Source organism: Hippocampus zosterae, chromosome 4 (genome assembly GCF_025434085.1).
Source record: "Hippocampus zosterae strain Florida chromosome 4, ASM2543408v3, whole genome shotgun sequence".
Classification (NCBI taxonomy): Eukaryota; Metazoa; Chordata; class Actinopteri; order Syngnathiformes; family Syngnathidae; genus Hippocampus; species Hippocampus zosterae.
Genome location: NC_067454.1, coordinates 3,277,352 through 3,292,749, shown reverse-complemented (window position 1 = coordinate 3,292,749; position 15,398 = coordinate 3,277,352). Strand labels below are relative to the sequence as shown.

General features: G+C 45.8%; 1 protein-coding gene and 2 long non-coding RNA genes across 4 annotated transcripts; all 3 read left to right on the top strand.

Moving 5' to 3' along the window:
• The first annotated feature begins 613 nt into the window (after positions 1–613).
• Positions 614–7,682, top strand: nsun3 (NOP2/Sun RNA methyltransferase 3). The gene is made up of 6 exons (XM_052062591.1): positions 614–864; positions 2,089–2,192; positions 2,272–2,771; positions 3,451–3,605; positions 5,354–5,475; positions 6,043–7,682. Exons 1-6 carry the CDS (start codon positions 727–729, stop codon positions 6,350–6,352), a joined length of 1,329 nt encoding a protein of 442 aa, XP_051918551.1. The 5' UTR covers positions 614–726; the 3' UTR covers positions 6,353–7,682.
• A 29-nt stretch (positions 7,683–7,711) lies between these two features.
• Positions 7,712–9,171, top strand: LOC127598978 (uncharacterized). Of its 2 annotated transcripts, none has more exons than XR_007961969.1 (2): positions 7,712–7,805; positions 8,169–9,171. It is a non-coding gene; the product is annotated as an uncharacterized LOC127598978 (long non-coding RNA). The 2 variants fall into 2 exon arrangements; XR_007961968.1 differs by lacking the exon at positions 7,712–7,805 and adding an exon at positions 7,859–7,986.
• Positions 9,172–10,907: 1,736 nt separating this feature from the next.
• LOC127598988 (uncharacterized) lies at positions 10,908–15,127 on the top strand. Its single transcript, XR_007961981.1, has 3 exons — positions 10,908–11,130; positions 11,225–11,288; positions 14,644–15,127. It is a non-coding gene; the product is annotated as an uncharacterized LOC127598988 (long non-coding RNA).
• Positions 15,128–15,398: the final 271 nt, after the last annotated feature.

Sequence of the window (15,398 nt, the reverse complement as noted above, 5' to 3'; positions counted from 1 at the left end):
AAATCGTCGCCGATTTCGACACGGTTGGGGCTCAGTAGAATATGCACAATAATAAAATAATTTTGATGAAATAACGTATTCTCATTTTAATTGGGTTACATACTGTATATTGAAGTCCAATCAAGCATTTAATACAATAAATTAACAATGGGTAAATATGCAACTTGTTTATTTGACTTTTTATGATTTCATTTACAAAAACATCAATAAACCAATTGATAAAATAAGATAAAATAATAAAAAATAATAAATGCAATTAAATGAACCAAATATATAACAAACGGCCGAATTAATGAGGCAGACATCACATGAATATTGATAGTGTATTGATAAATCAAATTTTGAATCGTAGTGCTGTATTCATGCATAATTGTAATTCATCAAACAATTTCATCCAACCATTTTCTTGACTGGCTGCCCTCGTTAGGGTCATGGATTTTCGGCCGAATGTGGACCACTTTTTCTTATATTTTAGTGCGTGTGTGTGTGTATGTGTGTATGTGTGTGTGCGTGTACTTGTAACGTACTGTTATACTTGGTTGCGACAATGTGAGTTGCGCCACTTTATTATCCCGTCCACGTGGTGACGCTGTCTACTGTAAAAGGGCACACTGACAGTCAACTTTTGGTGTAGAATAAGAAACGGTGACATTTCCGGTGGTTAATATAAAACTGTCTTGTTTAAATTCACCCTGAGAGTTTCTGGGGTCTTCATGGAGGAATCAAATGTTTCCGTATCCAGCGTACCTACGGAGGATATTACAAGACACAAGTTGGATTCTAACGCCCAGGCTTCTGTGTTCGTCAGCTGACCACGATGTTGTTCGAAAACACAGTAAGAAGAAACAAGCCTCTAGCCCACAGGTAAACAAATCACCATCACTTCTCGTCTGTTCCTGGAGATGCTTATCGTCTCTCTACACGTGTCGCTGTTATTATTTGACAAACCGACGGTTGGTACTCGCTACTCATTTATCACGCCATTTATACAACAGAGAAGAACACATTTGTTAATTTAAAGCGCGTAAGCGTGATCACAAAATAGGTTTTCAAAACGCATGCAGTTTCTGCAATCCTTTGTTTCAAACTTTGTCCCGCAGATGTCGCCACTGCATTACACCTTGACAACTGTAAACGTAAAACGAACTGACGTAAGCAATAGCCCGGTTAATAATTGAGAAATATTCAAAGTGGAGTAAACAAAATCAATAAATACCCAGATAAATAAGACAGAAAATGATTGCTGGTGATTGTCACACCTGCTAATCCATCAAGTACTTAATCGTATCATGTTTTACACATGGCACACGTTTTTATTTGTTTTTGTTGGGAGTGCACTCTATCACACACAATACAGTTACAAATATTTCTATCGTTGCAGACATTTTTGACAAAAGTCATTTCATAAGTTCTTTAGGTCTGTGGTTCTCAAACATTTTACACAAACTATTTGACAGCCTCTATCATGATCAACATTAAAATATGGCGTTGGAGACCAACGTCTTCATTTAAAAAAAGCATAAAAGGCTTTATTTCTAAAAAGTACATAATGATGTAACTGTAAGCCGCTGTAACAGTATCCACAGTTAATGGAAAACCTTAAATTTTCCTTCGGTGTGACTGAAAGCACAAATGGTTGCTCCTCTAAGCGTGCCTTGCGATTGGCTGGCAAGCAGTTTAGGGTGAATCCCCCCCCCCCCCCCCCCCCGACCCCCCTCTCCTGCACGAAGGCAGCTGGTGAGGATAAGTGGATTATAAAATAGATAGATGACGTTTTAATAATTATCAAGATTAAATGCTGATACTACTTCGGCAGAGAATCTATTACATACCGCTAGAGGGCGCCCGCTGACCACTAGTGGTTCCAAACTTTGAGATCAGTTTAGGCAAAGAAATTAAATCCCAATAAAAAATTTACTGTGCTTGAGAATGTCAAAATATTGATTTGTCTCCTCCCGTTTGGGAATCAAATCAGGTTCCGAGGATGGATGACTCATCCCTGTACAAACATCCGGAGTGCTTTCCTTGTAAAATGCTGCTTGTCGAGTGCATCTAAATAAGAAACTCTTGGCGTTCTCTTTGCAACAGGTAATCAGAACAAGTAAAAAAGAGCGATCCCCATGCCAGCTCATTTTGGAGCATTTTGACCATCAGTACAGCGAAGAGCTCGGGGACTTGTGGCCATCTGTGAGGTTAGTATAGTTGTCGATATTAGTGCGCTGTTTTTATTGCCCTCAACGTTTGCTTACTGCTTCGGTTTCTGTTTGACAGATCTGTGCTGCTCGACCCTCCCTCTTGGCAGTACGGGATTTTGCTCAACCGCTTTACCGTCGCGACAGACGTCAAGCGTGTCCTCTTGTCAAAAGGCTTTTCCACTCTACTGCCTCAGAAAGAAGCCCTGACATTGCCTGGTGCGTTGCGCACCGTGTTCGATGCCGACTGCCAAACATCCAAAGGGTCTCTCTCCAAGTGTCCAAGCGATAACTCGCATCTCCGACTTGACAACGGTTCTCCAGCTCCCATTCAGCAGGCTCAATCAGAAGCTCGCTCGGGTCCGCCCCCCTCGCCACTGCAGTGTTACGTCCACCCCTTTCCGCTGCGTTTCCCATCGCAGGCTCACAGGGCCGGCCAGCTGAAGCAGTACTACCTCCTCAACGCCGCTTCCTTGCTCCCGGTGCTCGCTCTGCAGGTCCAAGATGGAGAGAAGGTTTTGGATCTTTGCGCTGCTCCCGGGGGCAAAGCTTTTGCTATAATGCAGTGCGCTACCCCAGGTGACTCTGCTTTTACTTAAGCAGCCTTTTAAAGAATTAATCCTCAAACGGAGCCGCGCGACTCTAGTGCAGCACAGTTGGTTCACTTAAGGAAAGGCCCACCTCAGGGAAAAAAAAAAACATAAGAAATGTGAGGGTTACATTTTCTATAACGTGAAATATATACAGGGCGGCCCGGTAGTCCAGTGGTTAGCACGTGGGCTTCACAGTGCAGAGGGACCGGGTTCGATTCCAGCTCCGGCCTCCCTGTGTGGAGTTTGCATGTTCTCCCCGGGCCTGGGTGGGTTTTCTCCGGGTGCTCCGGTTTCCTCCCACATTCCAAAAATATGCGTGGCAGGCTGATTGAACACTCTAAATTGTCCCTAGGTGTGAGTGTGAGCGTGGATGCTTGTTCGTCTATGTGTGCCCTGTGATTGGCTGGCAACCGATTCAGGGTGTCCCCCGCTTACTGCCCGGAGACGGCTGGAATGGGCTCCAGCACCCCCCGCGACCCTAGTGAGGATCAAGCGGTACGGAAGATGAAGAAGAAGATGAAGATGAAATATATACAGTTGTGCTGTGCCTCAGAAAATGAGAATCTTGCAGCAACGAAGTAGCTTCATTTAAAAAGTGAAAAAAAAAAAATTCCCACCAAATTTCCACATTCATCTTTTTTTTTTCCCCTCTAATTGCTTCCCAGCCTTCCTTTGCTGCAATGAACCCGATCGTCATAGACGCGACCGGCTGACTAAAACCTTGGAGTCTTTCCTGCCGCGCTCGGTGAGCAGCCGGGTGGTTGTCTCGGCCCAAGATGGACGGTCCTTTGGGCAAAGTGAGGCGGGGATGTATGACAAAGTAAGCAAAGCGCTACCGTTGTGATTGCACAAATAATAGCCACCAACGTTAAAGTCAGTTGAACAAATAAGATAAGATAAGATATCCTTTATTCGTCCCACACTGGGGAAATTTACAGCCTCCAGCAGCAAGAATGTATGTAGAAAGGAGAAAGAGAAAAAAAACAACAAACATCTTTCAATTAAATGCAATATGAACACAAAATGGATAAATCGCAGTACTATTTACAATTTTCCTTCACATCATTTAATTATTATTATGATTGTTATTTTTTATTCATCAGCCTGACAGCAGTCGGTAGGAACGAGCGTCGGTATCTCTCCTTCTTGCAGCGCGGATGTAACAGTCTCTGGCTGAAGGAGCTACCAAGTGCTGTCAGGGCGGGCTGGAGGGGGTGGGAGGGACTGGCCATCATAGCTTTTAGCTTAGTTAGCAATTTGAAATGAAAACGATTTGTACGCTGAGACTAATAATTAAGATCAGATGTAGTCTTTTAGCGTTTACTATATTTGTTTTTTTTTCATTTGATATAGTGCTCATGTGTCTTGTCAAGCTCAATTCAGAATTCAATTTTTACTCAGCTGCATATTTTTGCTCCACGGCAACACGGAGGATCAGACCTAACATGCAAAAGAAAGCATTCGTGTTATTGTATTCTGATGTTTTCACGACCTTAATCAGCTTCATTTTAATTTTGTTTTGAACTCGGGAGACGTTCTTCAACAATAATTTCCACTTTTAAACCCGCACAAAGTACAACGGCAGTAATACAAATTGTGAATTGATTACCTCTCTCAAAAGTGTCACCGGAAACTACTTTGCTTTATTTTAACTGCTGTCATGCTGAATAATAATCATAATAATAATAATAATAATAATTAAATGAAGGGCGGCCCGGTAGTCCAGTGGTTAGCACGTGGGCTTCACAGTGCAGAGGTACCGGGTTCGATTCCAGCTCCGGCCTCCCTGTGTGGAGTTTGCATGTTCTCCCCGGGCCTGCGTGGGTTTTCTCCGGGTGCTCCGGTTTCCTCCCACATTCCAAAAACATGCGTGGCAGGCTGATTGGACGCTCTAAATTTTCCCTAGGTGTGAGTGTGAGTGCGAATGGTTGTTCGTCTCTGTGTGCCCTGCGATTGGCTGGCAACCGATTCAGGGTGTCCCCCGCCTACTGCCCGGAGACAGCTGGGATAGGCTCCAGCACCCCCCGCGACCCTAGTGAGGATCAAGCAGTTAGGAAGATGAATGAATGAATGAATAATTAAATGATGTGAATGAAAATTGTAAATAGCACTGCGATTTATCCATTTTGTGTTCATATTGCATTTAATTGAAAGATGTTTGTTGTTTTTTTTTTCTCTTTCTTCTTTCTACATACATTCTTGCTGCTGGAGGCTGTAAATTTCCCCAGTGTGGGACGAATAAAGGATATCTTATTTATTTTTTTGGGGTTCCTGGATTGGACCATATTCTATTTCGCAGGTATATTGATTGCAGAGGTCTTGTATCATCAAAATGTTGCATGCGATTGCATTTACTGAGGATACAGATCTGAGTTAAAAAAAAAAAAAAAGGCGACGGGACCAAATGCGCTGGGTGGGTTCCGATCGGGTACGAGGTGTCATCCGTTTTCCATGTCTGGAAGCGCAGCGCGGCTTTTCCATCGCCTTTTTCCAGCAATGGAAAAAGCAAGGATTAGCAGCAGAGCATGAACAACATCTCACTTGCATATGTCGCCGTGTGTGTGACAGGTCCTGGTTGACGCTCCTTGCTCCAATGACAGGAGCTGGCTGTTCTCGTCTGCTGGCCAGCAGGTGGAACGGAGGTTAAAAGCGAGAGGCAGCCTGCCGCGGATCCAGGTTCAACTTCTACGGCAAGTTGGCGACGTCTCCCGAGTCTTCTAACGTTTGATTTCCCAGACAAGGGTTGTACTTTTCCAACTACTTGGTTTGTTTCGGTCCGAATGCTAAATCATTTTCCTGTGCGCATGGGAATCCCATAGGAAGGGAGGACGCTTTTATTTATTTTTTTGGGTGAGGGGGGGGGGGGGTGAGTAACTGAGTGAAATCACATTCGAGCCACTCAATTGTAATCACCGGCCACGAGGTTAATCAAAATAATTAGAAACACGTCAGAGAGGTAATAATTTAAACGTAATGTGTTTATTATCGAAGTTGAATTTGGCGGCACTGCATCATGCTGAGGGGTTTTTAAAATATTCATCCGCACGAGTGAGAATATTCCAAAACCGCTCTCAGCCATGATGCGTGGCAATCGCACCGCAACAAACCGCAATGAGAGAAAATCACTCGTATCGCCCTCCCGCGAGACGCACGTGACGCTACGGTTTTTAAGCGTCGGATAAAAATGTTATCAAAAAAAAAAGTTTGCCGTCAAGACTATTTGTCTTAAAGTGCGCCGTCGATCTTCTCCCCCGCAGCTCTGCGCTGTCGGCGGTGCGTCCGGGGGGCATCGTGGTCTATTCAACATGCACCATGTCCAGCTGGGAGAACTTTAACGTGGTTGAGGCCGTGCTCAAAGACTGCCCCGAAGCTGAACCCGAGGACCTCTGGGAGGAGATTGCTCTTCCCTTATCGAGCTACTTCACATTTAGCCCCGCTCACCGTGGACTGGTACCTAACACTCGATCCGTGTCCTCATATGACCGCCGTCTGGGCATGCTAGTGGTTCCCCAGCCTTGTAAAACCTGGGGGCCGATGTTTTTGGCTCGGCTTAGGAAGAGGAAATAATGTGTCTTTTGCAGAGAGAGGGCCTTATCTGATGACATTCATTCATTCATTCATCTTCCTAACCGCTTGATCCTCACTAGGGTCGCGGGGGGTGCTGGAGCCTATCCCAGCTGTCTCCGGGCAGTAGGCGGGGGACACCCTGAATCGGTTGCCAGCCAATCGCAGGGCACACAGAAACAAACAACCATCCACGCCCACACTCACACCTAGGGACAATTTAGAGTGTTCAATCAGCCTGCCATGCATATTTTTGGAATGTGGGAGGAAACCGGAGCACCCGGAGAAAACCCACGCAGGCCCGGGGAGAACATGCAAACTCCACACAGGGAGGCCAGAGCTGGTATCGAACCCGGTACCTCTGCACTGTGAAGCCGACGTGCTAACCACTGGACTACCGGACCGCCCTGATGACATTATTTTTATTATTTTTTTGCCTGCTTTTCGAAAAGCAAAACACTGACATCCGACTTGTAATTCGAAAGTTCACTCATTGACCTTTAACAGAGTTCCAATCCCCCCCCCCTCCCCACACACATTGCAGTGCATCAAAATTTGACGGGAAATCACTCATATCGGGACGCTGTTGCAAGTATTCCCTCGACTCTCAATTACAGGTGAGCCTCAATTGCAGTTTCTTTTTGTTCACGGCTCATTTAACTAAATTTAGGTGATCATTCTTGGGGGGGGGTGAGCCCTCAGGCAGCAAACTGAGGTCCACTTTTACCCAAATAAAGTGGAAACGGTACTTTGGCAAATATGTGAAGCTGTTCGTGTTTTTTTTTTTTTCTCTCAACATGTCCTTTCATTCTAAGGAGGAAATGTAAGAGCGGTAATCATGTCATGAAATTAAAGCTCCCCTGCGCTGTCCTACACGAAATTAGCGGCACTTTTTAAGTACCACTACATCAAATTATACACCCTTCAACAAGTCATCAAGTTCTATCATCCCCCAGAAGCTCATTACCTGAATGCTGTCATGCCAGAGCGGTCAGTACAACTCTTTAGCCGGATGAAAATGCTCAGACCTTAAATGTCCTTGAATGCGGCCGTACAACCGCCGGCGTTTTTATCTTCTCAACACTAAAGTGGCGCCGAGCAGCGTGGACGAGGCCAAGCGGTCCCACTTTGGATACGCGACCAATACGACGTGTTGATGGATGCGCACCCCCCCTGCGTGTGGTTGAGTCACGCCGTTCAGATTTCACGCACGATAGCCCAGAGGGATTGAGAATGAGTTTGGGAAAACGTGGCGGTTATCTGGAATCCCCAATCTGAGCAGCCGAGCATGGCTGGCATACCCCCCCCCCCCCCCCCCACCACCACGATCCCCCTCCTCCCACTATAAAATCTGCCTGGCAACTAAACTAATTGGACTTGGTGAGAAAAAAAAATACAGGAAGAAGTTGCAGTGTTTACTAGGATGCTAATTAGCATTAGCGACTCGCTTTCCCAGGTTAGCTTTTTCAAGTTTGGTTGATTTGAGTTGTCTGGGCAGTGTTGCCCCCCCTCCCCCTCCTCCCACTATAAAATCTGCCTGGCAACTAAACTAATTGGACTTGGTGAGAAAAAAAATACAGGAAGAAGTTGCAGTGTTTACTAGGATGCTAATTAGCATTAGCGACTTGTTTTCCCAGGTTAGCTTTTTCAAGTTTGGTTGATTTGAGTTGTCTGGGCAGTGTTGCCCCCCCCTCCCCCTCCTCCCACTATAAAATCGGCCTGGCAACTAAACTAATTGGACTTGGTGAGAAAAAAAATATAGGAAGAAGTTGCAGTGTTTACTAGGAGGCTAATTAGCATTAGCGACTTGCTTTCCCAGGTTAGCTTTTTCAAGTTTGGTTGATTTGAGTTGTCTGGGCAGTGTTCCCCCCCCCCCCCCCCCCCCACTATAAAATCTGCCTGGCAACTAAACTAATTGGACTTGGTGAGAAAAAAAAATACAGGAAGAAGTTCCAGTGTTTACTAGGATACTAATTAGCATTAGCGACTTGCTTTCCCAGGTTAGCTTTTTCAAGTTTGGTTGATTTGAGTTGTCTGGGCAGTGGTCCCCCCCCCCCCCCTCCCCGCCTCCTGTTATGTCGCCTACCTAAGTGGATGGTGCCCCAGCCATTTACTTTATTGCATTTTTGGACCCTGGAGATAAAGCAGAGCCGACTAAGGAAACATGGCGGCTACAATATCCCCCGCACCTGTTCCAGCTCCCTTCAATGGGTGAACGCACACCACTGAGTACGTTTCCATGGTTATTTTTATTGGTCGTTTTTGCTGACACCCGTTGAAATGCAACCGCCGGATCTTATCGACGCAAAGGCAAAAGATGCGGAGATGATCTGAGGCGAAAAGCGAGGGTACAAAAGAGTTCAGCCATCTTGCTGACCTCTGCGTGAACTCGGGTTTTGTTGATGTTCCCCATGTTGCCGCGGTTCCTCGAGGGGGAATCTCTAAGCAGCTTTTCCTCCACTTCAAAGCGAGAGAATATAGGCCTGCTTTGCATAATCAGGTGGGGAACAGCTTTTTGCCAGAGAGGCAGGAATTAATTTGTGGCACCGCCAGATGCAATCATTAACACCCTAGTCATCGACAATAACGAGAGGAGGAGGGGAAATTAGAGCAGGAAATGTAGTTTGGGTTCAGGAGAACGCTGCTCACAATCAATTGAACGCTGCAGATGAAGTTAATTTGTATTGCTCTTATTCCTTCAGATTGTTTTTTTTTTTTTGCTTGTGTGTTATTATATAAGCCTACGGTTATACTTTCTTTTTCTAACCATTTCCTTGACATACTTTGGATGATTTGAAAGGGAGGTTGAGCGTTGGTGTGGATCCCGTCCAGGAAAAAAATATATATATATTTTGTATTATTCATTCATTCATCTTCCGAGCCGCTTGATCCTCACAAAGGTCGCGGGGGTTGCTGGAGCCTATCCCAGCTGTTTTCGGGCAGTAGGCGGGGGACACCCTGAATCGGTTGCCAACCAATCGCAGGGCACACAGAGACGGAACAACCATTCGCACTCACACTCACACCTAGGGACAATTTAGAGTGTTCAATCAGCCTGCCATGCATATTTTTTTGGAACGTGGGAGGAAACCGGAGCACCCGGAGAAAGCCCACGCAGGCCCGGGGAGAACATGCAAACTCCACACAGGGAGGCCGGAGCTGGAATCGAACCCGGTACCTCCGCACTGTGAAGCCCACGTGCTAACCACTGGACTAACGGGCCGCCCCAGGGCACACTTATATGAACAAAAATTCATACTCACACTCACAATCAAACCTCGGGACAATTTCGAGTGTTCCCTAAACTGACCGTGCATGTTTTTGGAATGTGGGAGGAAACCGGAGCACCCGGAGAAAACCCACGCAGGCCCGGGGAGAACATGCAAACTCCACACAGGGAAATTAAAAGAAATCAAACGGAAGTTAACGAGTGACGCAAGCTGATCAGACACACTTGGGCTCCGGTTCACGGTTTATACTTGTCTCTGCGACGAACACGATATGGGTGATAAAGTTTCAAAAGCGTTGTTGTTTGTCTGTCAATCCCAAAGCCCCCCACCCCTCCGACCCCCTCCCTCCCTCCACTCCCCTCAGTCAGTGAGTAATGCTTGACTCTTAAGTATTGGAGTCAGTGGATGTGCTGGACAGTTAACAAGTGGCCTCATAGATTTACAACATTTCAGGGCACCCATCATTCTTTTCAAATGTCGTCATTTGTCAATATTCCATCAGTGGGTGTGAGAGACGGAGCTCGCTTCCGGTGATTGATTCTTACACGGCGAACCTCGGAGGGGAGAAAACAGCAAAGAATCAATAACGATAGGACTCGATTCGCGCCGCATTTGATTTCTGACTGTAAAAACACCGAGCAGAGTTATTCATGAGGCCATGTTAATTGCCAATAAAGGACGCTTTAGCTTTCCGTGCCATTTCGTCGTCAAAGACCACCTTGGGAGGGGGGGGGGGGGGTTACCGTCATACGAACGCCACAAGCTTAGACAGACATATGATGAATTAGCGGTGTGACACCATCACATCCGAGGATGCTGGATCATTTTTAATTTAGTGCTGGGGGGGTGGGGGGGGGCACAATAGGGTTTCGGTTTCAGGACAACACCGAGCACTGTTTTGCTCTCTTCTTCCCTTGGAAGCAAACATTCCTCTTGTGTTTTATTATTGAGACATCAGGTAACGTCAACGTCAGCGCTGACAGGCAACGCCAGAGGAAAATTAATGGCGAGGAGCGAGAAAGTTACTGATGCAACTTCAAGTTCTAGGAACTGAACAGACAAACCCCCCCCCCCCCCCCTCGGTTGGTGTCTGTCACATCCGAGACGCGCACGCACGCACGCACACGAGTGCACAAAATAGATTCTTCATTTTGCCCGTCTCGTTTATGTCGAACGGCCACCGTGACTTTTCTTTGTTTATAAGTTGAACAGACTCACACCAAGGAAAAAAAACCCCCCAAAAAAAAAGGATCCTGACCAGCAAAATGTTTCAATCAGAATCAACACAGAATCGCTGGAGTGCTTTCGAGTGTGAGCCTGCCTCCTTAATTAGCATAATTCAGGCCTACTTTTCCTCCTCCTCTGCTCCACTTTGCATTTCATTGTAGGGAGAAGATGGCCGCCTGCTCTTCAATCTGCACTGAAAAAGAATCCAGGGAAATTCCTTTTTTTTTTTTTTACTTGCTGCGGAAGAGCTTAGTATGATTACCCCCCTACCCCCCCCCCAATCAATTTTGATACCTCAGTAGATGGATGGAAGTCTGGACCGAGGTAATCTGTCCTACCTTTAGTCTGCAGAGTCTGCGCTTTGTCTTCTCATGCAGCTTTTATGGATGCGTTTTCTCTTTCTCTCTCTCTCTCTCAGTACAACATAAATCTGTGAGCACATAATGTCAAGTACGACACTACAGTAACCCCCCCCCCCCCCCGTAATCAGGTGAGTTGTTTTCTGTTGATATTTGTTGAAGTGAAGTGAAAACACAAGCGCACAAACAGAGCTTTTTCATTACCTTTGAGTCCGACAAGGGGCACGCGTTGCCAGGTTCAGACTGAACCGAAAAATGATTTGGGATTCCAAAAAGGCAGCATCAGACAAACCGTGATTAAAAAAAATGAAGAAAAATATTTATGAAAGAAGGCGGCCCGGTAGTCCAGTGGTTAGCGCGTCGGCTTCACAGTGCAGAGGTACCGGGTTCGATTCCAGCTCCGGCCTCCCTGTGTGGAGTTTGCGTGTTCTCCCCGGGCCTGCTTGGGTTTTCTCCGGGTGCTCCGTTTTCCTCCCACATTCCAAAAACATGCGTGGCAGGCTGATTGAACACTCTAAATTGTCCCTAGGTGTGAGTGTGAGTGCGAATGGTTGTTTGTCTCTGTGTGCCCTGCGATTGGCTGGCAACCGATTCAGGGTGTCCCCCGCCTACTGCCCGGAGACGGCTGGGATGGGCTCCAGCACCCCCCGCGACCCTAGTGAGGATGAAGCGGTACGGAAGATGAATGAATGAATTTATGAAAGAAAATCTCGCTAACAAAGTGAAAACTGAAATTGCCGGTCACAAGGAGTAGTGGAAAAACAATGTATGAAGCAAAAAGCGCTTGCAAAGGCAAAATTTAATAACACAAAAACCATGATCAAGAGCAATAATTGAAAACCAAAAATACTGACAAATGAGGATGTATGAACAAAATGAGAGGTCTTAAAAAAAAAAAACGCGGGTGCGCCTGCTGGAGGGAAACGCCCTTCACTCAAGACAGAACATGACACATATATTGACTGCTAGGTTATTTTTTTTTTGCTTTTCTTGGGACCTCCTCCCTACCCACTGAAAAATGATGTAAATCTTGTATGGCCTCACACCTTGATTTCCAATTCTCAAAGTTTTTGTAAGAATAACACGAGTCCGAAATGAAAGTTCACATTTAATGTCGTTTTCATTGCAAGCAGGAAGGCTGGGCGCTTGACTTGTGACGATCTCAAAACTTAATAATGGCCACTTAGAACCAAAGGCCACCCCTAATGATGTCAAATACATATTGTAAAAATGGGAACCAGATTATTAAGTGTGCCTTGTGTGAGTTTCGGCCATTTTCCTTTTATATCACTGAAATAGTCGGCAATATAAAGGTACTTTTGAAGTCCTTTTGAACAATTTCTGGACCCCCATAAGGAGTCATGTTTGTAAGACATTAGCTCCAGTGTAGTTTGACCTACAAATAACGTATGCATCCCCCGCCAAAAAAAAAAAAAGATGTCAGATGATGGAGTTCTTGCATCTGACTTTTTATTTCATTTATGTCATCCTTGCAAGCTTCAAACAGTCTTGGACTGGGCCCTCCTGGTGTGAAGAGAAAGGATGAATAATAGATTCTTAGCCCCAAAGGGAAAAGGCGGAAAGAAAGTCAAAAGGGACTCGTTTATAGACGGCAACTTTCAGTTGAAAGTTAAATGTTAGGGTGGGATGTAGTTGCTGAAATAAGCACCGTTTCCCTTCCCTAATTGATTCTATATGCTATATGTAATGTTTTATTGATCATTTAGCCTGAACCCATAAATAGGTACACGCAATTTAGAAAAAATAAATACATTCTTTTGGCGCGATTTCACACCCCCGCACGCATGCACACCCCTCTCTAAACTGCGCGATCAATTTGGCCAATCCTTTTATTTTCATGTTAGGCTGAAAGTATTTTCGTTTGACGTCAAAAGATGGAGCCGAGATGTGATGTCGGCATTTTGAATTTCTATTATCAGTCGGTTACATCTGGACTGAATACACAACTTTACAATTTCTAAGTATGAAAGTCTCTGGAAACGTAAAAAAAAAAGGAGGTGTGTTGCGAATATATATATTCATTCATCATCTTCCGAGCCGCTTGATCCTCACTAGGGTCGCGGGGGGTGCTGGAGCCTATCCCAGCTGTCTCCGGGCAGTAGGCGGGGGACACCCTGAATCGGTTGCCAGCCAATCGCAGGGCACACAGAAACGAACAACCATTCGCACTCACACTCACACCTAGGGACAATTTAGAGCGTCCAATCAGCCTGCCACGCATGTTTTTGGAATGTGGGAGGAAACCGGAGCACCCGGAGAAAACCCACGCAGGCCCGGGGAGAACATGCAAACCGGTTGCAAGCCTATCGCGGGGCACACAGAGATGAACAAACATCCACGCTGACATCTAGGGACAATTTTGAGTGTTCAATCAGCCTGCCATGCTAGTTTTGGAATGCGGGAGGAAACCGGAGCACCCGGAGAAAACCCACGCAGGCCCGGGGAGAACATGCAAACTCCACACAGGGAGGCCGCAGCTGGAATCGAACCCAGTACCTCTGCACTGTGAAGCCGACGTGCTAACCACTGGACTACCGGGCCGCCCTCGAATATATATATACATATATATATATATATATTTTTTTGATGCCGAGTCAACGGGGCTAGACTCCAGGTTACCTGCGACCCTTGCTAACAATAAGCGGTCGAGAAAATGGATGGATGGACATTGCCAAAGCAACAAAGGATTTCATCAGGGGCTTCAAGCATGTGCATGGTGCAATTTAACTTGAATTCACCCGCCGTGCAAAACAAACAACCAAAAAATAATGAGGAGGGAACCAAAAAAAAATTTTAAAAATTGGAGGAGCCTTTCAGTTTAATGTGTTCTCATACAGCTGTCATTAGATTTGGACGACACGAGACCATTTGCGACGCAGATGAGATCTTGAACTATTACACAAAAAAATGTGTGAACACCATTCAAATAAATAAACGGATGTCTTTTGGACGCTCCAAAATTCCATTAGGAATCCATTATTTCTACAATGATTCCTTCTCTGACAGTGTCAGATTATATGCTGGGGGGGGGGCTTTTTGTACTAAATGACGCGTGGCAAAAACACCGTCAGGGAAATGCGACGACAGAGCAAGCTTCCTAATTCAACATAAGCGCCATTTAGCTTCTCGGTGACTTCAATCGCAATCCGAAGCAGTTCCAGGAAGGAATTCTCTTTTGAAACTTGAAACCTTTTGCTTTCAACTCATTCCACCAGGCATCTAGAGAGCCACGTAGTCCCTCCGTCACGTCGCATGGCCTTTATTCGCACGACCGCCAGTCTTTTCCGGCCTTTACGGTTACAGCTCAAGTTGATGGCATCCGTCATCCATTTCGCTTTCTCTTTCCACAGTCGAACAACCCTAAATATACTCTATAGAAAGTTTTGTCCGACTGAGTTGTCAGCGTGCTGTGGCCATATGCATTCACCGGCTCGGCTCTTGCTATGTTTCTCACAAGGCGTACACAAGGTGACACGCGGCCAATGAAGCGCATAATCTGGAGTCAGCAAAGGCAAGTGGCAGAAGGAACATGTCTTCTCTTTATCCTCCCTCCCTGTCAGTGTTTTCTCCCTGGCCCCTTCTGTGCTTTCCCTTCCCCTCTGTCTGCTTGTCACTAGGTAACTTTTTCCCTTTTTCCTTCTTCTGTCTGTATCTCCGAGCACCTCTAGCCCTCCCTGTCTGGCTCCGACAAAGTCTCTGATCTCGCCTGGGCCTCGCCGAGAGGCTGACGTTGATGTTTCCTGGCTTTTCTCTGCCCATTAATGTCTTTAAGTCTTACCCGGGCTATGCGGCACATTTTCGACTAAGACATCACCCCCCAGCCCCCCATGCAGCGCTCTCTAATGACAAGCGTGGCCATCTCCAAACTCAAGAAATCTCATATGGGCCGGATGTAAATTTCCCCAGTGTGGGACAAATAAAGGATATCTCATCTCATCTCATCTCATTCTCATCTCATTCTCATCTCATTCTCATCTCAATCTCAATCTCAATCTCAATCTCAATCTCATCTCATCTCATCTCATCTCATCTCATCTCATCTCATCTCATCTCATCTCATCTCATCTCATCTCATCTCATCTCATCTCATCTCATCTCATCTCATCTCATCTCATCTCATCTCATCTCATCTCATCTCATCTCATCTCATCTCATCTCATCTCATCTCATCTCATCTCATCTCATCTCATCTCATCTCATCTCATCTCATCT